Here is a 26,416-nt window from a genome sequence, read left to right on the forward strand (position 1 = left end):
CTTCCAGCCTCCTGCAGTGTGCAGGAGAGCTACCTTCTAGTTAACACTTAACAACACTGACTCTAATGCCGATGTGGTGATAAATTACGAAGCTGAATGCTCATGTCATTTCACTGTCAGATTTATACAAATGTATGCATATGAAAAAATTCCACCTTAAAAAGGAGTATTAAATGCATAAATTCCTGTTAATGGAAGATTGCACGTAGATGTTTTAACTTCTAAATCGTGTAGAATGGTGTTTTCCTTAGCTTTTGTTTTCGTAACAGTACAGGAGAGTAATTTTTGTTACTATAAAAGACCATAATAAAGAGATACTGATTTTTTTTTTTCTAATTTTTAAATGTAGCAAAGTATTTAATTTTCCTCTCACAAAGGAGTTGAGTAATCCTGATGATTTATGCTTAAGTATGTAGTGAAGTAACTGAATCAGGACCTCAGTCACTCTTGCAACTTATTTCCATTAGCCTGGAAGATTTGAAATATTAATCCATTGAAGTCAGCTGGAGAAATCTGATTGTTAAAGTAAAATCCAAGCACTGCTGCTTTAAACTCAAAGTTCTCAGAAGTAAGGATGGTAAAAATCAATGTCTTTTGTTCATGCTAAACTGATACAGCATTTTCTCCTTTATTTTTTTTTCCACTTGTAGAGAAAGAATGGGCTCAAATCTTCTGATTGAAACTGCAAGAAATTCCAAATGTCCGAAGGTAAGTACATACTATGTAGTAGCTACACAGTAGTAAATACTGTGTGTTCTAGAAGTACTTTTAAGAGTTCCGAGTAAAAGTACTGTCCCCAGAAGAATGTTGGATAAACAGCTTGAGTGTTGGTATGCTCTCCAAGCTTCCATATGAGATAACCCTTGCTCTTAAAGGATAAAAAACCATTAGATTCTTAAACTTCTGAGCAGTGTCTCATAGTTCTAGTTAATACTTTAAGTTAGAATATGTTTCAGAGATTTTTTTTTTTTTTTTTAAGGGTTATAAGAAGAGAAATACTAGGTCAACTTCTTGAGGTTGTGCAAAGTTTGAGAGTTTTTTAATAGAAGAGAATTCTAGTATCTGGAGATCCTGTCACATCAGCTGTGATCTGTGTTCTTGTATAATGAGAGAACAGGGTTTCTCCTCACTTTAGGTGGATTACCAGGTTTCCTCCAGTCACATTCATAGGCCGTGAGATCTTTACTCTTCCTGTAAGATACAAAAGGCACCAAATTAATTGGGGGGGTGTTATATACAACAGCAGCACAAGAGTGAAAGATGAGAAAGGAAGGTTATTTTATTCTTGGTGAAGGATAGGGTGTGAAGAAAGAAGAGAAATATAATAGCTCGTATTTCAGAACAATCTGTAATTAACAGGTGTTTTGGTGTCATAGCACTATATTCAATGCTTTACTGTTAAATGGAAGATATTCACATTTTTCTAAACATAGAAACATATGCTTGACTGACTGCGTTCCTAGTCCATGTCTAAAACAAGGACATGAAAAGGCTGGAGTGGTATGTTGCTCTCTGAGAGAGAAGCTATCCTACATTGACTTGAAAGTTATCTTTGAACTGGGATCTTTGGCTTCCTTCCATGTTCTTCAGTAATAAAATGTGAATATAAATAGACCTGAAACTAGCTATTCCCAGTAATCGCTTTGTTTTGCTGGTAGTGGTGGCACTCTTTACAAGGCACAGCAAAATCAAAATCAAACATGCAGTTGTATGCTCTGCTGCTTTTAAATTCACAGATTTTTCCAGAAGGTGGTCAGCACTTTGCAACTTAGACTGCATCAAAATATATATGGGTATTGCCAAAAATAAATCAAAGCATCGGTTTCGTAAGTTTTCTATTAAATTTTCCAAAGGCTTTTATTTTTTTTTTTCCTTAATGCTTTTAGTAGTGCTTAGAAGCCAACCTTCCTTTTTACCAAAACAGGAAACTTTTCCTCCATCGAATTAGCAGTACGAATCACACATGTTTTGCTTCTGCATTATCAAATAGAAGTTACACTTTCCTTTTCTATAAGGATGGGCTTACTGTGAATTAAATGATACAACTTACATAGCTGAAGAATGGAAATTAATGCAATGATATCACAGTGTCAGCTCCTAGTGCTGTTGATAAATGTTTCACAAATACACACTTCTCTAAAACAGTAAACAAAATGGTATTGAACACCCACTTGGCTGCTAAAGAGTATTGTTCTATCACTTCCAGCTAGGCTATGTTCATTACCACTAAAAGGTCTTGCACATTCTAACACTCGCTACAACTATAGGTACTCTCACCTCACATGATACATCTGTAAAATGTCATTTCTTTGCAGTCATGTGTTTAGATTTATGGAAGTAGATTTTTGTCTTTTCGCTTAAATTTACTTATAGGACTTTTGCTAATTACATTTTGGTGTCCTTACAAAAAACCTTGAAAGACTTACATTGGATTCCTTGGGAATTTTGTCACTGGGAGAGATTCTTCCTGCAGTCTTTTAAATCAGTTTGAAATACTGAGTTATCTTTTTCTTAGAGGAAGAAATTGATGGACATTTCTAATATTTGTATTTAATGACGTTCTTGCTTTGCTGGTTACAGACTAGTAAAACTAGTAGAGTTTTCATAAAGGCAGAATATTTTCAAATTGTATAGATTGCACCAGCTTTTTGTTTAAATATCAATTGATAGATAGTGGTATAAACAGAAAAGACAGTGGAAACAATCAGTTTCAGGTTAAAAAGAGCATTTTCTTTAGGGAGGTTTTTTGTTAAGTTTTCTGTTAATTTTTCCTTACTTTCATGTCTTAAAATTTAGGTAGGCATTATAAAAATAAATAAATAATAGACTGAGTAGGATTCCAGAGACACATTTAATGTATAAATTGAATTGCATAGTGTGGAAAGCTGACATCCTCATATTATTGTTAACATGCATAACTATTTTTGTTCTTCCTAACTCACTAGGTATCTGCCGTAAGCACCATTGTAAACAGAGGAACACCGCTGAAAGCATTTGTTTTTAGGAACTACAACCACTTTCCTGGTGTTAAGTCTCATTATATGGGAGGCTGTCAGTATAAACTGTGGCAGGCCATTAGAGCATCATCTGCTGCACCGGGTTACTTTCAGGAATATGTTTTGGGCAACTATCTTCATCAGGTAAATTGAAATATTCTTCAGTAAATATTTTCCTATGTTAAAGCTGAGAAAAAAGTTGTCTGAATTTCTGAATCAGCACTAAGCAAGTAAACTGGTAGCAGAAAGGAAGTCTAGGACGCATGGGGATAAGAAAGGAAATTTTTAGCTTGTACAGCCCTTACAGAACTAGAAATGTTATAGGCTTCAAAGTCTTAGTCTTCTTGATACAAACTTAAGCTCTTCTACTGTTCCTTTCTTCTTTGCGTGGAAGGAAACCTTACACGAGTTGTAAATTGCCTTTGACTTCCTGCTTACAACTGATATTTCACTGAGCATTATTTCACTAAACAGATGGTGTGACTTAAAATCTAACAATATTGTAAAGTGTGGAAAAAAATAATCAAGTTACACATTTCAGTGTGCCTTTTATTAGTGCGTAATTTCAGTTTATGTTCTAGTTTTAATTCTTTCCATTGATAGCTTATTAAGCTCTACCCTCCTTCCAAGCTAGTGAAAAGAATAAGAGATGCCACAGCAGTAAGATTAAACTTGAAGACAACTGCAAAATAAATTCCCTCGAGGGTAAAGCAGTGTCTCTTCTCAACAGTGCGTGCTGTTTTATTGTTACGCACTTCTGTTCGTGACCCTGATTAGGAAAGAGCAAGGCAAATTAATTTCTTTAGTAGTTTTTTTTTTTTTAACCATTATGTTCTTTTCTTCTGATGCCCCTTTATTGTTCTGTAGTTGTCTGAGGTTTAAAGAAATTCTTTTAACAGTACATGTTCATGTAAAGCAATTAGTATTTATTTTTAAGAAGATGTGATGCGGATGCATGGCAGAAAAGACTACAAAGGGTGACTGAACCCAAGGCCTTCTGCAAAGACAGCATAGGATTCACTTAAATTTAAAGAAAGCATCTATTACTATGCTATTTATAGCATGGTTTGGGTAGTAAATGCATCTGATTCGCATACAGAATTTCTCATGGTGTCCATTAAAGGGCTGTGCAGTGTCATTAGCATTGTAATGTGTGTACGTACTACTGAAGTTTGAAGACTAACAGTTAAATAAGGACTATAAGATGGAATAGTGAAAAATACGCTAGATTAAGAGATAATAAACAGAAGCATTGATACAGAGAAACAGGTAGAATTTAATCTGAAAAAAAAACAGCATACTTCCATACTTTGAATTAAGGAGATGGAATAAATATATTCAGCTATATTAGTTGGGGGGTGAAGGGGAAAGATCCATGGAGAGCAGGATGGTGCTACTATATCAACCAGATCCCAAGAGTTCTTCCATTTTATTGTTTCTCCTTTTTGTAAGGGTCTCCCCATCCCCCCAGCATCTTTAGCACAGTATATTTTATTATCCCCAAAACATTTTAATCAAATACTACCTGAAATAAGCACATAAGTTTGGGGGGAGGGGAAGGGTTAAAGCTAAAAATAGAGTAACACATCAGGTATTCCAAGCCTAAGCACTGCTTGAAATCCTGAAATGTGTTTGTCTTCCATCTGGCTAAGCAAAACTGGAAGGAGAGCTGCTTTAGCCTTTGGAGCTGTTCCAAGCTGCTCCTTAACTGCTTGAATTGGTCAGTGTTAAGCTATGTGAAGCACTTTTCTTTCTCTTCTTACCTTTCCACCCTCTCTTTCCTTGAATTGAGAGTACATCGAAATTTGTTTGTGCTTCTGTATGAAGAATAGCTAAATAAGCAGCGTGACTTTTAACTTCTACTCCATGCTTAGACAATTACTTGTCTTAAAATGGTTTTTGAATTGCCAGACTTGTGTGAAATGTGGTGAGTATTCATTTCATCTATACTCACTTTTAAGTCAAATTTGCCAATTAGAGATTGTATGATTAGTGTTAATAGAGATCAGGTCCAATATTCTGTGACACAGAGCTCAAGTGAAGTCTAAACTCATTTTTCCTTACTCCAGTCTTTGGACAAAGCCCTTCCATATAATCTTACCAACACTGTTCCACAAGCTCACTGCTTTCTTCTGTTTGGTGGATTTTAATTACTAGAAAGCATGGGCTTTTCATCTTTGTAAGCCACAAAAATGTGTTTTCAGTACTAAACATGGTAATTGTAGGAGAACTGAATACTAAATTTCTGACTTAAGCTTTCATATGATCTGAAAAGCTCTTTTCTACCCAGGTGTTATATTTAAACACCTTTGAATTCTTTTAGAATCTGAAGGTTGTCATCTTTCATGTTTCTCACACTTTTCTCTCCCTAGATTATGCTTTTCTTACCACATTCTATTTTCATAATTATCTGTTTTGTGTGGGATATGCTTGGCTTTTCATGGACAGACAGGTAGCAGGGTGCTCCGTGGCAAATGCTACATAACTGTCTTCATACTGGTTTCAGTCTCAGGTTACAAATCCACTGCTGCACACTCAATCTACCTTGAATTACCTTGGTTTAACCCTGAGGGAAGAGCCCTCACACACGTAGCAGAGCATTAACCTTATGTTCTTGGGTGTAGTGGTACCTCAGTGGAAAATGCAAGGTAATCAAGAGTTTTATCTCTATTAAAGTATCCAAGGTGAATTGAAAAGAATACATATGCATAAATACATTTTTAAGTAAATATAATCCTAAATGCAGTCATATTTTTGTTTAAAATAGCTTTGTGATTATTATATTAATAAGTTAGTCCTTAGTTATAGCTCATATAGTAAATATGAGATAGTAGATTGTTATTAAGCATCTTTATTCTAAAAGTGCACTGCAATTGTCATGTTATGTTTGTTGGCCAGGTTACATATGATACTAACATTTGTAGTTTATATGGAAGTACTTGCTCTCTTCTGTCCTACCACTTAAGCCTGTACAGTACCTAACAGGTTGGGCTGCTTTTGAACTACAGAAATAAATAAAGGATAACATTGTTAGATATCCTCAGTAGTACCGTGTTTGAAAAGTGCATCAGCAGAGTGTGCATTAACTGTAAATAATAAATAATAATTTATACCAAAGGCTCCAATATTGCAAAAGTGTCAGAAAGTTGATGGTCTTTTGAGGATTTTTTTTTTAATGGATTGGAAACATCCATTAATTAATCAGCATAATCTATTTTCTGAACAGAAACTATGCCAGTTTCTTATTAATTTATGTATAACCTGCTTCTGCAGTCTCAGTATTTCTAAATAATTCAAAGTGTAGAGACAGCCAAAATGTGAAAATGATTGTAAAATATCTGGAAACGTTCAGAACAGTAAATATAATGAGATTTGTATCCTGGCTTTGAAGTTTGGGATTCTAAAGGATTATGTAGAGACCAGGTTTTGTGTTAGCTTATCAGTCAGTGGTATGTTCAAACCTTAATGAAAAGCACTCTGGCAGTTGATCTGATTTAGGACTATTCGAATGTGTGAAAATACTTGTTTTGATAATGGAAATTTAGTGGAATTGTTTTATGGTCAGCCTGCATATTCTTGTCTTACCTTATCTAGCTTTTGTTGGAGTACTTTCTCAAATGGTGTGAAATAGTTGAATGAGTTCTGTGTAGGGTTAAGATTGATTCATAAAGATTTTGTGTATGTCCCTAGATGCATATGCTGGAATCATGCCTGAACCCAACTGTAGCTGTTCACTTTTCCGTAATCTATAGATTTATATATGCATGTATATACACATACAAGGGCTTTCTCTGGGGGCATTCTGGCTTCCTATACTTGCCACTGTAAACGTTCAAGGGATTGTAAAGTGTGTTAACCTTTTCAATAAGGTAATAAATGATTGTATAGTTTTTCTGATATAATTATAGCAAGAGGTTCCTAGGTGCCTCTACACTTAACTCTTATTTGTGCTGCAGGTGAACTGATGGCAGGCTTGTTAAATTTCTGCAAAAAGTGAGCAGTTCCAAACCAAGGAGCAATATTTACATTCAGGTCAATCATGCCATGCTATCTGGTTCCACTCTGTCAAGTAGGAAAAAACAGTGCAGCTGTTGGTAGATGAGGGGAGGAGGATTAATATTCTTTGTGGTTCAAAAGAGGAACACATTAACATTCAAAGGGATTTAATCCCTGTAACATGCTTCTCCAGAAACCATGCAAGTCAAGAGAGCCCAAGTCATGATGTTACAATATAGAAGCTGTATTGCCACATGTCAGCTCCTTTATTTTAAAATCTATTTATGAAGCACTGAGAGCTGTGACCCTCTCCCCAGTCCTGTTAAAAGCAGTGATACTTTTTTTTTTTTCCTACTTCCCACGGTGGGGTTTTGTTTCTTATATCTGTTCCTTTTTTTCCTGTAGTATGGAAGCCATTTGGGGTGTTCAGTAATGTCACTTGAGTAGACAGTACAGTATGCTCAGGAAATTACCACTTAATTAAAAGAGCAGTTTAAGATGTAAAAAAATCATTATGCACACTTCATTTACTAGGTTTTACAGTAAAAACTAAATTTGTCCCACAGGATTAATTAAAAGGCAGCAGGTTGTGTGTGTGTGTGTGTGTGTGGTGTTGGCAAGTTTAGCAAAGCCACAGATTTTTCTCCAAGTGAAACATACTGTATTTAATACAAAGAATTTGATCACCCTTTTCGTGATAGCTTTCCATGATTTCATTATTGCATTACAATTTCATTTATTAAAATGCTGATGTTAACTTATAGTAGTGTTCTAATAATTATATTTTCTTTGAGCAAGATCAGATAGTAAAGGGATTAAATTGGCAGCTTATCTTTTAGAGGAGTTTTAATAATGCAGGTATAAGAGGATGTGTAGTGAGAATACGACCTAGAAATAAAAAGGATTTATAGTACAATAATATGATGTAACTAAAATTCTACATCTCACCTTCATTTGAAAAAGCTAGTACATACTTCCTTCATATTTTACAAACCTTTCCTTTCCATTTATTAGGCAGTAAATCTACAAAGCCATTTCATCTCTGTAGCTTGTTACAGGAGAGGCCTTCAGAAGTAATTCACTTAGTAGATCCTACCCTAATTGGTTTTACACAGTAGCTTTTAAAATTAGATTCAAGGGTGCTTCCCAGACTCTAAGAAGACATAGAATATAGGTCACATTGAAGTTCTTTTCATTCTTAGGATATGCCACGGTGATCAGAATGCACCAGAGCTTATACAGACTGTGGTTTAATAGGTGTATCTTGTTCTCACAATGATGGAAACAAATATTTCTTTGTTTCTCTGTCTACTTGTTGCCATACACATTTTCCTACAGCCTTCAAGGCAGTGTCGCCTACTGTGTAAGGAAAAGGGGACTTACTGGATTGTGTTAGCTACATGAGCATGCATTTCTTTCCCTTACGGATTCTAGAGGTTTGGTAGCAGCTCTTAAGGTGGACACACATGCTGCCGTTTACCAGCCTTTGTGAAATTGCTGTGGTTACTGCACCAGAGCAGAGTGTTTGCAGTTCTCTACAGGGACTTGCTAAGTGAGGTGTTATTGGAAGATTTAGTTAGCGAAATGAAATTGAGAGTATATTTTGTTTAGGAATTTAACTTGGAAGCATTATATTCTTTTTATTTCAAATGATTCAGAGTAATGCCTTGCTAATGCAGTTTTCAGAGCGCTTATTTAAAGAAAAGCCAAACTCAGTCTCAAATGAGCTGTATTACATTTAACTTTTTCTTTTTTGCTTAGATTTCTGAGTCCACGTATCTTTAGTGACACTGTTTGCCAGCTAATATTTGCTATAAAACAAATCTTGTGACATCAGAGGAGCTGGTATAGTGAAAAATTACCAACTGAGTGGATTCATAACCTCTGTACAGACAGTGAGGTTGCTGCTCTCAAGTTCTGCTGTTACTGGCCATCATTTCTTAGATCAAAAATAAAAATTTACTGTCAGTATTTGATAATTTCTGATTACTTTTTCCCCTCCCAGACTGGGGCCACATTTCCATACCAAATAGCTTTGTCATACTAATTACAAATAAAAGCCTAAAAGTCTTGTGGGTACGTGGTGGTCTGGTGCTTAATTTGAACCATTGCTTGCAGCTTTGTCAGCTGCCATCCAGCCTCAGATTTGCCATTTGTGTGTAGTTTAAGGAACTGCACTCTTCCCATCCTTGATACAGGTTCTAGTACTGTGATAGGAATAATTTTTGCCATGTGTAAGAAATGTGCATAAAGTTAGTTCAATACCCAGTGCATTCCTTTTAGTCAAAAAGGACGCAATGTCTACACCCTGTTTTCTGTGCTGAGCTTCTCTTACAATACAAGGATTAATCTATAGTGTTAGTTTTGCAAACCCCCAGTCAGTTGGCAAGCTCTTCAGGATTCTTTATGTTGCAATGTTTCTTTTACTGGGAGGGGGGTATATTTTCACTGCTGGGTTTAGCAGCAGGTAGATTTTTTTTTTTTTTTTTTTTTTTGCTACATAATTTAGAATTATTTCAGCTGGTGTTTCCTGGGCTGGGTGGGGGAGTGTTGGGTGAGGGAATATAGAATGAAACAGTTTCCTTCAGGTCAGGTTCACTCCTCTGTCATGGTCACCAGCTGCATCACAGACTGTAGTTCATAAACATTCAAAGCTGCCTTTGCTGTGGCTGCCCTTGTAGAAGGTTACTTCGAGAAGGTACTTCTTCATTTTTGTCATAGCCAGAAGATTTCTTATTTTCACTCCTAAGTCAATTCCTAGCTAATGAATACAAATTCTTTTTGTGCCAGTACTGTTCTTCATGCAGTATTTACCCTTCTGATGTGTTTATAGAAAGCAGTCTCATCCTTTTTTTAGTTTGTTAGTCTAAATATGCCAGTCTGTCTGAATCCTGCAAAATAGACTCTATGTTCTCTTGATCATCTAATGGTCCTTCATTGCACCTGCTCCAATTTGAGTAATCTTTCTTGAAACTGGACTATTCAGTGTGGTTTGGCATGACCCAGTGTACATTGTGCAAAGTTGAATGAAACACCAGATTCAAATCTAGGAGTTCTAAATTAGGAGCAAAATTCAGAGGAATTAATTTGATCAGGCTGGAACACTGTATTCTATGTGATCTGTGTCATCTCTTTCCTTTCCAGAGGAAGTTACATCTTAGAATTACAGTCGCCTTCTCAACGTCTACTTCATATATAGGTGCTTTAATCATTCTGTGGTAGGGCTCTGCTTGGAACTTTCTCATGTTTAGTCTTAACTTCAGCGTAGTTCTGAAGAACACAGCTTTTTGTTTATGGGTGCTTGGGTTGGCTATATGTTGTCTCCTTTGTTTTTCCTTAGAGTCCCTCTGTATTTACAGTAAGGCCTTTCTATTTACAAAGCCTGTAACTTTATAGTAACAGGCTTCATTAGCAATCACATGCTTTTGAGAAAAGAATAATGAAGGGGATGAGCCCCAAACCAGCTGTTGAGTTGCTCTGATAGAAAACAGTCCCAGCCAGAGTTCCCCATCCACTGTAGACTGCTGTCACATTGATTGGCCTGTTCTTTCTCCACTGTAGGCTCTTTCATTGCTGCCAGTGGTCTGGTGTGTAAATTCAGATTTTCTTCCTATAAAAACTTCAATGTTTCCCTCCCTTTGTTAAGCCCATCTTTGTATTTTGTCATCTGGGCATGTACCTCTTAACTTAGATGACTCATGAAAATGCAGAACTTTTCCTTCAGTTCTTTCTCCTGCCCCCACTGTGGATACAAATACTAGGTAGTTCATATCCAAATCTGTGGGTTTGGAGTTTTTTGTTTGTGGTTTAGGGCTTTGTGTTTAACTGTACTCTTGAACTTTGTCTGTGCTTCCCAAACATCATATGGAGAACCTGAGGTCAGGCCTGTGTTTGGGGCCAGTGTAAATTCAGCCCCAGGTCAGTTAGGTTACACATTGTGATCTTTGCTTATAATGCTATAGGCCATTCATTATTTAGGAACCATAGTTAAAATACATACTATTTTAGTGATGTGTCCTTTTGTTCATTGCAGAATTCATTTAATTAAATCTGTGCTGCACCTGTTTATGCTTTTAATGAAATATCTGACAATGTATTTTATTGCCAAGTAATTCTCCTATGATGTCTGTTAATATTTACCAGATCTTCATCTGTGCAGTGTAAGAATCCATCTTCCGTATCTGACACAAACCTCTGAATTCAGTATTGTCTTCTGAGCAGCTGGTCGTTTCTGTGAGTTAATGACTGGCTGGGATGAGTTAATAATTTAAGATAATCACCCAGCCAGCCACCTCAGCCATCACTTCATTTCAAAGATATGTCAAGAGCAAATATGGCTAATGTAGGATAAAAAAAATGTAAAATAGATTGTTTGGCTTGTAATGGCTGTGGTATTGATAGCTCTCAGAAGCATTTAGCATGACATTTTGTGTGTATGCAAACAATGTGTTACAGTGTTGCTAATTTTTAGGAAAAAAAAAAAGATAAATATTGTATGGGAGAACAGTGGTATTGAAAAGGAAGCTTTCCAGTAACCTTTCAAACCTCATTAAATTTAGGTTTTTTACTCCATCTGATGTGATCTCAGTATAAAGTGTTCTCTTTTTACAGCTGGTGTAGTAGAAGTACAAATGCAGCTAATCTGCCTTCTGGGGGTATTTTTTAAACTGTCAGTATTGTCAGTGTTGTTCAGTAATGCAAATGCATTTAATTTTAATGTTCTATACAGATGTTTTCTGTATAGCCAGGTCAAGGGGAATCCCTTTTTCAGTGCACACTTGAGCAGGAACTTTTCACTGCTCTGAACTGTTTGCTTTTCTAGTGTCTGAAGAGAAATGGTGATTTTGAGTGAGCCTTACAAATTGATGAGCACAAGAAGTTTATTTCAGGAATTTAAAGGAGCATTTCTGCCTTTTGTTAAGTAAGAGTTTGGCTTATTCTGAAATTCTTAGAAATTTGGTGTACAGGAGGATTGCACTGATATCTGTCATCAAGTAAGGACTGCTGGGAATCAGCATAGTGCAGAATACGTTATAAGTTACATGTCACTGACCCAGTGGCATCCCTGTTAGCATGACATATGAATTGTATGAAATATTTGTATAGAGAGATAATCGTAGGTCATTGCATAGTTTATAGAAAATTACCTAATTTATTAAAAAAAAACCCCTCATTTGTCTGTCATGCAGCCAGGTGGGTAAGATGCACCATTAGAATGAAGCTAAAATGAGTTGTTTAAGGGCACTGTACATTTTAGACCGAGATTTGTTAGAAATACTGGCACTGCCATCCATTGCTTGTCACCAAGATCTAGAGGAAACAAGTGTACTTCTGTACTTTTTCATGTTTATATGGGGCCAAAATAGTTTTTGCAGGGAGGTAAACATTTTCCTGTGCTTTCTGGGAGCTCCTCTTCAGCAGCTTCATCCTCAGTAGTACTATGACCAGGATGATTACTCATGACAGCAGAGCCATAATCATGTAACTTTTGTATTGAGGAGAGCATATTTATGCTAAACATTATAGGAGCTAGTTTATTGTGTACTCAAATCTGGATGTGTTGATAGCTTTTTCACAAAACGTATGAAAAGTGTTAAGTTGGTAGCCCAGTGATGCTTCACTGAGCAAGCCTTCACGCCTTCTATGTGGATGTTCTAACACACTGGCCATAGATGCCCAGTGCAATGGGAGAACTGCATCAGGATGTGAATCTTGAAGTTGTCTGTATGAATGGCTCTCACAGGTAGCAAAAGAATTCTCCTGTTTTTCATTCCTGTCTTCTACTCTGGGGACATTTTCTGCTGCTTATGTAAATGCATTGAGCTAGTGTCCTGGGTTTGGCAGTAGCAGTCAATTTTTTCTCCTCCTTAGTAGCTGGTGCAGCACTGTGTTTTGACTTTCAGCCTGGGAACAGCGCTGATAACACTGATGTTTTTAGTTACTGCTCAAATGTTTAGTCTGAGAGGAGGGGAAGCCGGGAGGAAGCAGAGACAGGACACCTGACACAAACTAGCCAAAGAGGCATTCCATATCACAGCACGTCATGCCCAGGATGTAACTGAGAGTTACCCGGAAGGGCTAGGACTGTGGGGTTGGACTAGGTATCAGTCAGTGCTTGGTCGGGTGAGTTATCGGTCGGCTGGTGCTGAGGTGTTGTATTCTCTTCCCTTGTTATTTCCTTTATCATTATTATTATCGGTGGTAGCAGTAGTGATTTGTGTTATACCTTAGTTACTAAACTGTTCTTATCTCAGCCTGTGGGAGTTGCATTCTTTTTGATTCTCCTCTCCGTCCCTCTGGGAGTAGGGGGAGGGCAAGAAGTGGGGGGAGTGAGTGAACGAGCCCTCTGCCTGGTTTTAAACCACAACAGCTGGTTTTACAGATGATTCAGCAAGGTGTAGCTGTTTTACTTATGGAAATTAGAGGAAATGTTTTCAGAGTAGTTATTTTAATTTTTCTAAGTAGTAACCACTTGGTACAGTGCAGCAATTCTTCAAACTCATTATTTGAAGCAATGAGCCTTACCCTTAGTCTGCATATTTATGTTATGTTGACTATAAGCATGGACTTTTGAAAATACTTTTCAAAAAGTCCATTCAGAATCTGAGCCTGTCTTGTCCTGTGATAGCTTTGTACTAATTCTGTCTCCACTTCTTCACAGAGACAGTGAAAGTAAACAACAGAGCAAGTCTGTAAAAATGAGCTAAAATGCAAAGCATGTCTGCACAGACAGTGAGGTGAAGTGGTTACTATGGAGCCAACAAACTCAGCTTCCAAATATCAGACTTGGCTTTGTTAGTTATGTATCAAGTGCTAGGCTATTTTCCTCACAAAGTTTGACATCATTCAGGTGAAGCTGTGCCACACACAGGATGTTACATAGAGCAATTACAAGGCACAGCTTGAGTCTGACAAAATTAGGAAGTGCAGTGCTAGTCTATGAATGTACAAGCTATTCTGAACTTGTTAGAAATAACTGCCCATGGTCAAATATGGGTCAAACTGATTTTATTATTATTATTATCATTATTATTGTAATATCCGAATTTTAAATAACTGTTTCCAAAGTTTTGACTCAAAAATATGAGTGTCTTTATGCACGTTCATTAATTATTTAAGTAGGACAAGATTATAAGAATGTTCTGTGCTACCAGACTCCCAAGTAGTCTGAGCACTTTCTTTGAGATTTCCCACTGTATTTTCCTTCTGATTGTAGAATTTGCCCCTGTCTCTTTCATAGTGTTTAATCAAGCTTTTCTTTATTCCTAGAACTGGGCAAGCAGAGTTTATATTGGAGTATATGCCTACAAAATATGCATTTTTCCTGCTTTAAATAATTTACAGTCTGGTAGTCACATCATGAGGGAGCTTTCCCTGACTAATTTGCAACTGTCAAAAAAACATATAGAAAATATTGGCTATGGCTTTAGACTTCTGGATAATGACCATCAAGCCCTGAAAATATGGTTACAGTTGCATTGTGATGTATTTTGGAAAACCTATATGAAAAAGAATTTCATTGTGTTCACTTGGGAATTAGCTGCTAAAACATTGAACGAAACATAACAATTGAATGTTTACCACTTGGAAAGCCTGTGGCAAAAGACTGAATATCCCAGTTCCTGAGTTCACTGCTTTGCAGTCACTAAAAGCTTGGCTTTTTATGTGTATTAATCTCCATTTTCAGGTTAATTCATTTAATTGTTTCCATTATTTTTGCTAGGAATACTTAAAAAGCCTTTTCCCTACTGTTTACCTGCCTGACAACATTAAGAAAGTTATGCAGGTTTTTTCATGCTTGCATTCATATTCGTTCTCCGGCACTTTGTGTTCAGTGAGCTGCCAGCAAATTAAGCTGACTCAGGTGCAAGGCTAGGTTTGACAGAGCCTTGGGTGACATGGTTTAGTGTGAGGTGTCCCTGCCCATGGCAGGGGGGTTGGAACTAGATGATCTTAAGGTCCTTTCCAGCCCTAACTATTCTGTGATTCTAAGTGTTGTGTGGTTTTGCAAAGTTCAGCATACGAAGAATCATCTGGTGCTTGCCAGTGCACTGACCATAGCAGCACAGAAGGACACAAAAGGGAAGGAGTGACTCATGTATGTTTGGGAAATGAGTTTGCAGCCAGTTTGAGAACTGGCTAAGTGAGAAGAGATGGTGAAATGTAGGGAAGGCCAGACAATAAAGAATGGGAGATTTAAAGAATCAAGAGAAAAGGAGGGGTCTGCTCTGGCTGTTTGCCCAGCACTGGGTCCTGAGTCAGAACTCAGGACAATCGCACTGCTGTTTGTCAGCAGTTCAGTCATTTGAAGAGTTCCTGTAAGTTACCCTTTCAGTTACAGATTCTGAGGTATTCCAAGGAAAATGCATGTTTGCATTTTCCATAAGACTTAGAGTGGGCTGACAAAGTTCAGTTTCTAATAAGAATGGCCTTTAAAGTGTAATTTCATTTTGCAGCTAAAATAACACACATCTGTGATTCATACTCTATTTCTTTAAATAGAGTAGAACCTTAGGAAAATTGAGGAGGACAGGATCTCAGGGAGTCCAGCCTCCTGTTCAAAATAGGAAAAGCCTCAAAGTTAAGTCAGTTTGCTCAAGGACTTACCCAGTTGAGTTTTGAAAATACCCTGCATGGAGATTCCATGGCTTCTCTGGCTCTTGTTCTGCTCTATGATTCTATGATTGTAAGCAAAAGAGTGATATGATGGATATCTTTAATAGAGTAAGCTGATTTGAAGCACAGTATTGATCAGGATGTGGTCATTATCAACCATAATAGCTTTGGAAGAGAAGAAAAAAAATCAGTTGCCTTCCTTATTGAGCCCTACTTCTGACTTACCAAACATGACACGTATGCTAGAAGTTATGTTATAGGTGTCTGAATTGAAAATTCTTAGGAATGGCTATTTACTAACACTTCAGTAAACCTAAACTGGAGACTGTTTAAATATGGAAATCACTGCACAAAGCTGTTAATCGTCATCACAGTACACATTTGGTATGCGTAGGTATGTGTACTTTACCTTCCTTTGACCTTTTATTTATCAATATTATAAAAATGTTCTATTATTTTAGTATTATATACCCCCTAACCATGGACAGCACTAATTTTCCCATGGTGAAGCAAAGCTGTTTAATCAAATTATATTGATAAGATTAGTGGAAATTATTTGTTAAGCATGGTTTTATTCTAGGATTTAAAGGAAAAGCAAGCACTGCAAAGGTAACTATTAAGATTTTTAGATTAAGATTCATGGGGAATTACGTCAAGGGGAAAAACATCTTCGTATTTTGTTTTCTGTGTAGAAGCTAATTTAAACATAAGCAAAAGTTAATAGGCACTGAAGAGACCATTCATTGGAACAGTGTTTTGAGCAAAGCAGACAGTATCCAGAAGGAGTTCAAAGAGCTTTTTGTAGGTTGAAGCAAAAGCTTAATTAAAAAATAAGTCCAAAAACTCAGCACAGTAAACCTGGTTTGGCTTATTTATCTAGCACAGCTGTAGCTAAAGGGGTTTTGTAGAATGTTTATCAACTCCAAAACCTTTTGTAGTCTACCTATTCCCGAGTAGAGTTGCTTTTTATTACTGTTCTTGTAATGGTCGGGTATGGGATACATGGGTTCAGGAAGATTTAAGGTACAGGAAACTGTTGCATAATGCTTATTGTAGTCAATGTTCTGTTCCTTTTGTATTTTACATGTTTTCTTTGTATAGATTTTTGAATGCCTGTAAACATATTTGTCTCTCCTATTGATGTTTTCAGTTTAAGTTTTTCCTTTATAACTGCATTTTTAAGGCATTCCCAGTGTAGAAAGTCTTACTGAATTCAAAGTCTAAAGCAATTTATTTCTTAGTTGAAGTGAAGGTCATTTTACTTCCAAGAAGTGCTGAACTTTTTGAGATTTGCTGGATCAAAATGGATTCTTACTGGTCCTAAAGTACTTTATCCCAGCCTCATCACCTACACTTTTGACATGTTGCTAGCAAAAGATGTCTCTCCTTACTTCCAGACTTTTAAGAGTAGTTTTTGTTCCTATTAGTCTTTGGCTGAATTCTGATCTTCAGACAACTTAAGCCTCTCATTCTCAGAGCCTGGCTCTTGATGAAGAGTTGAATCATCCTGATCCCTGATGAAAGGCAGTACAGAAGAGCTCAGGCAACTTAGGAGATCTCTCAAGTGCATTGATGACAACTTCCTACCACAGTTGATGGAGGAGCCAAAAAGGAAATGTACTTTGCTGAACCTGATGCTTATGAAGAATAAAGGACTAGTCAGGGATGTGAAAGTTAAAGCCTTGGCTACAGTGACCATGAGATGATGAGTTCAAGATCCTAAGAGAAGGCAGCAGGGATAAAAAGCAGGACTGTGGCCCTGGATTTCAGGAGAGCAGGTTTTGTCCTCTTCAGAGCTCTTCTCAGAAAAATCCTATGGGCTGTGACCTTGAAGAGAAGAGTAGTCCAGGAGAGCTGGCTTGATACTCAGTGGTTGCTTTCTTCAAGCTCAAGAAAAAATCTATCCCAGTAAAGAGGAAATCAAGCAAAGATGGATGGCATGGAGGAGCAAGGGGGTCCTAACTGAACTCAGACGTAAAAAGGAAGTGTACAAAAGGTGCAAGCAGGGGCAGGTCACTCCAAAGGAATATAGATCTCCTGACCAGCCATGCATAGATGGGCTTAGGAAAGCAAAAGCTGGCCTGGAGTTGAATCTGGAGAGGAGTGTTCATGGCAATAACAAAAGTTTCTGTAAACACGTAAACATCAAAAGGAAGACTAGGGAAACCATGGACCCACTACTGAATGAGGCAGTGGAGCTGGTGAGAGATAATAGAAATGCTTAATTGCTTGCTGCCTTTGTCTCAGGCTTTACTGGTAAAACCAGCTTTCAAGAATACAAGGCCCCTAAAGCTAAAGAGAAAGTCTGGTGCTAGGAGAACTTACACTTGGTAGAGGAGAACCAGTTTAGGAAGTGGTTGAACAACCTGAACGTACATAAATTCATAGGGCCTGATGGGTTGCACCCATGAATGGTGATGGAGCTGGCTGATGCTATTGCAAGGTGGCTCCTGATAAACTTTAAATAATCATGGTGATTGGGAAGGGTTGGGAAAGCAAGTACCATTTCTATATTCATGAAGGGCAGGAAGAAAGTTGTGGGGACCTACAGGTTAGTTGGCCTCATCTCATCCCTTAGGAGATGATGGAGGAAGTCCTCCTGGAAAAGATTTCCAAAATCATGCAGGACAAGGTGATCATGAGTAGTCACTGGATTTACAAATCAGTTCATGATTAACCAACCTGGTAGCCTTCTGCAGTGAGGTGACTAGCTTGGTGGGCAAGTAGAAAGCAGTGGATGTTGTTTACTTTAGATTTAGTGAAGCCTTTGACACTTATCTCCCATGACAACACAGGCAAGCTGACACAGGCGAACAGTATTAACATCTTCATTAATGACTTGGATGATGGGACAGAGTGCATCTGCAGGAAGTTCACAGATGTTGCAAACCTGGGAGGAATGGCTGGAATACAAGATGGTTGCGCCACCACTCAGAGGGACCTCAGCAGACTGGAGAATTCTCATGAAGTTCAATAAAGAGAGGATCCTGCACCTGGGGAGGAATAACCCCGTGTACCAATCCACACTGGGGACTGACTGGTTGTAAAGCAACTTGTCAGAGAAGGACCTTGGGGTCCTGCTGGACAAGCTGAACACGAGCCAGCGATGCACCCTTGTGGCAAAAAAGGCCAACAGCATCCTGGGCTGCATTAAGTACAGTCTTGCCTGCAGGTGAAGGGAGATAATGCTGCTTCAAGGCACTGCTTAAGGCCACATCTGGAGTACCGTGTCCAGTTCACCAGTACAAGAGAGACATGAATCCAGTGCAGGGCCATGAGGATTTGAGCATCTTACATGAAGAGAGACTCAGAAAGCTGTTCAGTCTAGAGAAGAGAAGGCTTAGGAGTACAACTAAAGGATGGGGGGTTGGGAATAAAGATGGAGCTGTACTCTTCCCAGCAGTGTCCATTGAAAGAACCAAAGATGATGGCACAAATGGAAACACATGACATTCCATCTGAACACAAGATCTTTTACTGTGAGGGCGGTCAAATACTGGAATAGTTTGTCTGGAGAGGTTTTGGAATCTCCATTTGTGGACTTGATATGGCCTTGGACAGTGTGCTGTAGCTGACCCACCTTGAGGAGGGGGATTGGACCAGATGAGCTCAATAGATGCCTTCCAACCTACATGATTCTGCAATTTTCCAAGTCTTAAAGTCAGGCTATAACATCTGTGTAATGACTGTGCTTATAAAGCAGCTTTGGCCAAGCTCAGCTGTTTTTAATTTTGGAATCTGCAGGCAGTCATTTTGATTTTGTTAGAGAATATATCCTTTTAATCCCAGTAATAAACATTTTGAAATGCAGGCTTTTTATTACTGATTTTTGACAGTTTAAGAAGCTATCACTCTGTCTTACCTAAAAGGTCTTCAGAAGATGAAATCATAACTCAAGATATTCCAGTGAATAGTGCTCTTCTAGCCTACTTCTGCTGCTGCTCACAACAGCAGAACTCACTGCAGACACAGGCACTGCTCTGATGGTGTTCGTAAACCCAGGAAGCCTGGGCACAAACAGAGCAGTTCCACAAAATATGGAAATCCGTGCTTGTTTGGTTTAACTGGTTTTGTATATTAGTGCTATGCTAGTTTTGTCTATAATTGTGGTTTCTCTTGTGAGCGTATGTTATATAGAGTACTGACATTTGTGTTTATTTTTCATTTACAGGATGGAGGTCTGCTGCTAAATAATCCTTCTGCACTGGCAGTTCATGAGTGCAAGTGTCTTTGGCCAGGTGTTCCACTGCAGTGTCTAATATCACTGGGCACTGGTCGATACGAAAGTGAAGGAAAGACCAATGTCACATACACCAGTCTGAAAGCCAAACTCACAAACGTCATCAGCAGTGCAACCGACACAGAAGGTCAGTGTCTTAAGATATGTTTGTATTGTGACCATTCTCAGGTTTTTATGTTTCATAGAATTATAGTTCCAGTTCAGAGTGATCTGCAACTTTAGTCTTTCCCCTTCTTCTCTCTGCCTGCCGCATTAAAACTACTTGAAACGTGTCTCTCTGTAACTCACTATGTGTACTTGGTGTTTCACTACCAGTATTACAGGTTTTCTGGAGATGGTAACATATTTCTAGCCTTCTCTCCACAAATCTTCCTTTTCACTATGTTGTTGCTAAGCTCATTCAGTTCATGAATTCTCAGCTGTGAATGAGGTTGTTAATATAGGTATAATAAAGATAGACAATACCTTAAAATTTATCAGAATGGCAATGAAAATCCAACAAGATTTATAGAGTGGTATGTTCTCACTTGTGCTTCAGGATAAAGGTATACTCAGGAATTCATTTCAATAGGAAAATCATATTTTCTTACATTTGGTTTGTTCTTCCCATAAAATGAAATGCTTAAATTTAATATAGAACATTGATTGGTTTTCAACAGCTTTAGAAAAGGTATTCTAGTTCTTTGTGTGCTTTTATACCTGGACTTTTCCAAGGACTAGACTGTACCTGCCAATGGTCCTAACTTCCGTTGCTGTCAGGAGGAGCCACACATGTGTTTACCAAAATAAACTCTGTCCCTAGGATGGGAGTACACTGGAACTCTGTCACTGGCAGTTTGCATCTGTTTTGTTTTTAATATGCAGATGCTTCCCCACCTTACAAAGGAAACTGATACTGCAAAAAACTAGGAAACAAGAAATGCTCTTACAGTGTAGATCCCTTGCTGTGTGGCCTCTGTCAGTGGACTGTAATTAGTAAGGAAAAGCTAGATTTTTGGGCCACCTTTGTATTTTGTCCAATTGTGGAATGGCAGTGGGAATTGTGGGAAAGAGTGACTTGCTGCCCACTTTCTATCTAGGGAAGAAAAAGTTTAATTGCAGATGAAAAAACAGGCAAGAAATTTGATGGGGAAGAGGAAGAAAGGAAAGATCACTGTGGAGACCAAAGGAGAGGAAATAGAAAGAGGGGAAGAGTAGATTTGAGCAAATGGGTAGTTATGTTATGAAGGAAAAAAGGAGAGACCATTAAATAGGGCAAGAAAGACTAGATGTGGCGAGACAAGAACAGAGACAAAGTGCAGTAATTCACAGGAGGAGGGACCAAGCAGAGAAAATTTCAGGTTAAGAAGAATCTTTTGCTGTAGTCTTACCCATGGTATTTTTTTCTCACTTTAAAATTTTTATATGACAGTAGATGTCTAAAAGAATGGAGGAGCATGGTAAGAATACGAAGAAGGTGAAAATAAAAGAGAATGAAAGATGAAGGAAGTCATGGAAATGTAATTTTAAGGGAGTCAACAAACAGAAGAGAGATCTAAAAGGAGAGAGAAAATGGGTTATGAAAAAGGAAAAAGGAAGAGAGGAACATACCAATACATTACATAGCCAGTTTATGATTATACTAGTTAACTGTTATAATTCAACTTGAACATTTTAAATTAATGTTAAACCCCAAATCTGTAGTACTATATAAAAAATCTAGTTGCAAACAAAAAAAAGCTTTAAACCTAGCTACTCTTTACTGCAGTCTGAGAGAACTGTATAGCTGTCATTTCCACAATACTTACTTCCCTTAGTACTGATTGTGACAAATCATGGGTATCATGAATTGCAATGTGTAAGTTACGTGCCTGATCTTCAGTGTGCACTCTCAGTTTTAAAGGAATGGAATGTACATGTAATTAAAAATCTGGATAGCTGCAAAGCCTTCTTAATTGTCATACCAGTGACGTTGGCATAGAGTAAAAGCAGCAGCTTTTCCAGGGTAAACAGAGCTACAGGGTCATTTGCAAACCTTCTAATGAGAAAGGGCTTTTGATAAAGCAGTGCTGGAAAAACATTTACTCAGCAAAGCAGCACATATTTACACTTACTGTGTCACTGCAGAGCACTTGTTGTTCAGAGACCCTGAAGGACTATTTGTCTGTCTCATGTAAATATAATGGTTCCCTTTCTTTGTTTTCACTGCAGAAGTTCACACCATGCTGGATGCACTGCTACCTGCTGATACTTATTTTAGATTTAACCCTCTTATGCATGAAGACATACCTCTAGATGAAAGTCGTAAAGAGAAACTCAACCAGCTGCAGACAGATGGAATTCGATATTTAGAACGAAATGAAGAAAAACTGAGAAAAGCTGCAAAAGTATTAATGCAAGAAAAAACAGTTTTGCAGAGACTTCAGGACTGGATGCGGTTAAAGACTGACATGTACGAAGGCCTTTCGTTTCCTTCCAAATTGTGAATATGTAATGCATGAAAGATCATAAATATAAATGTTGTTCCAGAAAAATCCATTCAGTGCTGTAAAGGTATTTACTGGGGGTAAATAACATCATTGGAAAGCTCTCAAGAGTTCGGGGGAAAGCAATTCCGGATGGCTGGTGTGTGCCCACTTACTTGTTACAAGGTTTTATAGTGTTAATTATTTTTTGACCTTTACAGATCTTACTGTTGCTCTGGAGTTTCTTAAAGTCAGTAAAACTTAAAATTGTGGAAAACAATTGCCATGCATTTTTTGATGTATGTACCATAATTATGGTGGCAGTAAATCTTTGTTTATCAACTATCAGGCTTATTCAAAACTAACAAAAAATAAAACAGTCGTTCACTTTAATGTAGGCAACGTACCTGTAGGCTCTTATGTAGCCAGTGAATTTAACAGAAATGTAATGTTCTTACAAAGACTTTGCCTGTGTTAATTGCACTTTTACCTCTGAAAGATGACCTTTAATATTTTTTTTTTTATTTCCAGTGGATTTTGTACGTAACAGTATTGACTAAGTGTCGTGATTTAAGCCCAGGCCGTAAGTCTGCCATGCAGCCCTCTCGCTCACTCCCCCACTTTCTTCCCATCCCCCCCCCCCCCCCCGCAGCGGGATGGGGAGGAGAATCGAAAGAATGTAACTCCCAGAGGGTGAGATAAGAACAGTCCAGTAACTAAGATATAACACATTATTGCTACCACCAATAATAATAATGATAAGGGAAATAACAAGAGAATACAATACCACACGTCAATACACAGCCCGACTGAGCAATGAGCCATCCCTTCCGGGTAACTCCCAGTTACATCCCGGGCGTGACGTGCTGTGGTATGGAATACCTCTCTGGCTAGCTTGGGTCAGGTGTCCTGTCTCTGCTTTCTCCGGACTTCCACTCCTCCCTGGCAGAGCATGAGACTCATGAAGTCCTTGGTCAGACTAAACATTTGAGCAGTAACTAAAAACATCGGTGTTATCAGCGCTGTTTCCAGGCTGAAAGTCAGAAACACAGCACTGCACCAGCTGCTTAGAAGGATAAAAAATGACTGCTACTGCTGAACCCAGGACACTAAGATATTTAGATGACTATAAATGGCAAATTATCAAAATGAAAATACTTTTAGGACTTGCTACTTATTGTTTTTATTGGAAAAGCTTCAGATTTTTTTCGTTCATTATTTGAAAATAACCCTAAGCCACAAAACTTCACTTGAGCAGCAGCTATTCCTGTCACAGGATAAAGGAAATAAAACCCTGGAATAGTTCACCTGAAGGAGAAGCTGACAATAGAAGCTTCAGTTTTGATTGCCAAACTTCACCTGTCTCTAGTCAAGAAGAAAATCAGCAGTTGAAATAATAAATTATGCATTTCCTTTTATGTTCTAATTTTCATATCTGCGTCCTCTTGAAATCACTTTACAGTTGTGCAGTTAACATTTTGAGCTTACTAATATCTTACTGCTCATTCCTTTACAATTTCCTGCTTATGCCAAGAACAGTGGGCAGGGCATGTCATGTACCCATTAATAAGATTGCTTCACAGGTTTCTGGGTGAGATTTTTGTCTCTTAGTAGGCAGCTACAGTATGTTAAAAATATTTACTAGATAAAATGTCCAGCTTCACCAGTGTGTTTTTTTCCACTTGCCTTTTGGGACTAATCACCTGCCATTGCATTATCTACTAAAAATAACATTTACTTTGATAGACACCTTCTGTACTAGTCTTACATTATTAGGCTGCCTTTATGAAAGGAACTTTGAGGAAGAGAGCTGAGATCCTTCGTTAGCTTAGGAGTTGCTACATAGTGCTAGAAAAGATTTGATTTGGCCTGTTCTTAATCTGATGTATTAAGTTCTACCTGTGTCATTTCAGTCAGATACCTATACTTTTCTGGTGCTCCCTCAGTTCTCTGGCAATGAAAACATTCTGATTCAGTTTAAATATATTGTTTTCACCTTGTTGTCTTAAGGAAAGGAAGGGAGCAGCCTATTTCAATTAGGGCAAGATTGGATTTGTAATTACACAGGTTTTGGTGGAAGCTACTATCTTACCTTCATTTGCCATTTTTGCTCTGCTTTTATTGCTGTTCAAATATTTCTTAGGTGTGACTTCTAAAAGCAGACAAGAAACTGAGTTGAACTATAGAGCAATAAATTCAGACTGTTTTAGGCCACTGTGTGTATAGATTCACAAGATGCGTGTATTGAATTCTTTCAAATTCTTTGATCCTCAGTGTTGCAAGTGCTGCACAGTCTATGAGGTGCTAATTAGGAGTTTGCTCTCCCCTGTGAACCACTTTAAAGTGTGCAGGTGCAACAGTTTTATCACTTTGGCTTTAATGAGTTTTTAGTTACTTCAGAAACTATTAGTGGTTTGCAAGGTATCCTATTGTGGATGCATTTCTATAGCACTGAACATAAAACTATTTTCAGGAAGTTTATTGAGAGATCAGATGTGGAATCCTACATGATACTTTAATAGAAAAAAAAATGGAATAAGGAGAACTGTAGAGGAATCAGGACTGGCTAAATAAGGAAAAGAAATTTTAAATTAAGAGAATTTATTGGTAGGGAGCAGATTTGTGCTGGGTCAAATACTAGCATATTTTAACTGATCATTTGAATGGGTTGAAGAACATAATTCACAAGTGAATCTAGGAGGGATTGCAAATATGTTAAACAGGATTTCAGTGCAGCATGGGTTTGAGAAGAAGATAGGCTGGAGTGGCAAAAAGTGCCTCTGAATAATAAAAATGTAAAATTAAAAATGGGAGAAGGAATACTCAAATGCAGAACATCATGCTAAAGGAATCCTGCTTTGAAGAATTACCCGTGGGAAGGCCGTGCAGTTATCCAGTTAACAAACGGAATTGAGCCAGCAGTTACAAAAATACTTGTGTGTATTGATACACCAGAGAATTCCTTGGCCAGGAAAATGTGAACAAACCTGAAAAATGAGATAAGTGTTCATTTTGAATCTAGAATAATAAATCACAAGAAGATGGTAGAGATGGATTCCAGGTTATTTGTGAATTCAGCGAAAACAAGAACGTTAGCCCAGATGAGTGTTCCCACTTGAAAATGTGCTGTGTTTGCATCCTGGAGAGAAAATCAGGAAGTGCATGCTTTAATTTAGAAGGTGATAATGTGGAATCTTTGCAAAATTGACATAATGCCCTTGCTCTGATTTTGAAAGGCAGTAAGAAAGAGTCCATACCAGGGAATGAAAAGGTAGAGACATAAAATAATCTCCCTTTATGCAAAGCCAGAAAGTGAAAAGCCTCTAGGTAATCTCTTAGTTTCTAATTATCTATGTAGAAAGAGATCTTAATTGGAGGAGGTTTCATTATCAAAGGAAAGAAACTAGAGCTTTTAAATATTGAAGTATGATCACTGATTTGGGGGATATTTCCTGTCAGCATCCATTCCAGCACTGTATGAAATTACTGATTCTGTTGCACAAGGCACAGGCAGCAGCAGTGGAATATAATTACAGTTTTGGTGACTATTACAGAAAGAGATATTCAGACTAAAACAGATGCAAAGAAGGGCTGCCAAAGTGAAGATTTAAGAGAGCATGGTTTGTTTCATCTAACAAAACAAGGGCTGGAAGGAGGGTACATGCTGCTGTTTAAAAATACTTGAAGGAAAAGATCATAAGACAGCACTTGCCCAAAACCATACGTGCTCTTACTGACCAGAAATAAAAGGTGCTAAAACCTAAGGAGCAAGATTACAGAACAGGTATACAGAGAATTAACAGTGCAAAAGACACTGTTTCAGTGTTAAGTTTTAGTACTGAGCTACTGAATGGTGGGGAGGGGTGGCTGTTTTATGAGAATGGCTGCCAGTCTCCATGGCCAGCTGAATCCCTTCTAACCTACATGGCAGGTAAGAACTCATTAACCTCTTGTATATTACACAGTCCAGATGCATATGGAAGCTCCTAGCAGCTGCTCCTTATTACATCTGCTGGATAAGGATTATGATTTGTCTTTGATTCATCACTTATAGACCATTTAATTTGTTTTGGTAAAGGGAGCTGATAGAGGCTGCAATAATACAAGACACAAAAGGTGAAGGA

General features: G+C 37.8%; 2 protein-coding genes across 2 annotated transcripts in view; one reads left to right on the forward strand and one right to left on the reverse strand.

Annotated features, from left to right (window-relative positions):
* Positions 1-22,572, forward strand: part of PNPLA8 (patatin like phospholipase domain containing 8) — a 37,415-nt gene extending 14,843 nt beyond the window's left edge. Inside the window, exons 7-10 of the mRNA XM_061467768.1 lie at positions 651-708; positions 2,946-3,140; positions 19,780-19,975; positions 22,039-22,572. Of these exons, the coding sequence (XP_061323752.1) occupies positions 651-708; positions 2,946-3,140; positions 19,780-19,975; positions 22,039-22,313 (724 nt within the window). The 3' untranslated portion in view covers positions 22,314-22,572. The remainder of the gene's footprint in view (positions 1-650; positions 709-2,945; positions 3,141-19,779; positions 19,976-22,038) is intronic.
* DNAJB9 (DnaJ heat shock protein family (Hsp40) member B9) overlaps positions 1-26,416 on the reverse strand; it is a 145,167-nt gene that overhangs the window by 104,758 nt on the left and 13,993 nt on the right. The gene's annotated exons all lie outside the window — the stretch shown is intronic.

The sequence above is a fragment of the Pezoporus flaviventris genome, unplaced genomic scaffold, assembly GCF_033815535.1.
Source record: "Pezoporus flaviventris isolate CSIRO_AGI_PZ_B2104156 unplaced genomic scaffold, CSIRO_AGI_Pfla_v1 ptg000045l, whole genome shotgun sequence".
NCBI classification, from domain to species: Eukaryota; Metazoa; Chordata; class Aves; order Psittaciformes; family Psittacidae; genus Pezoporus; species Pezoporus flaviventris.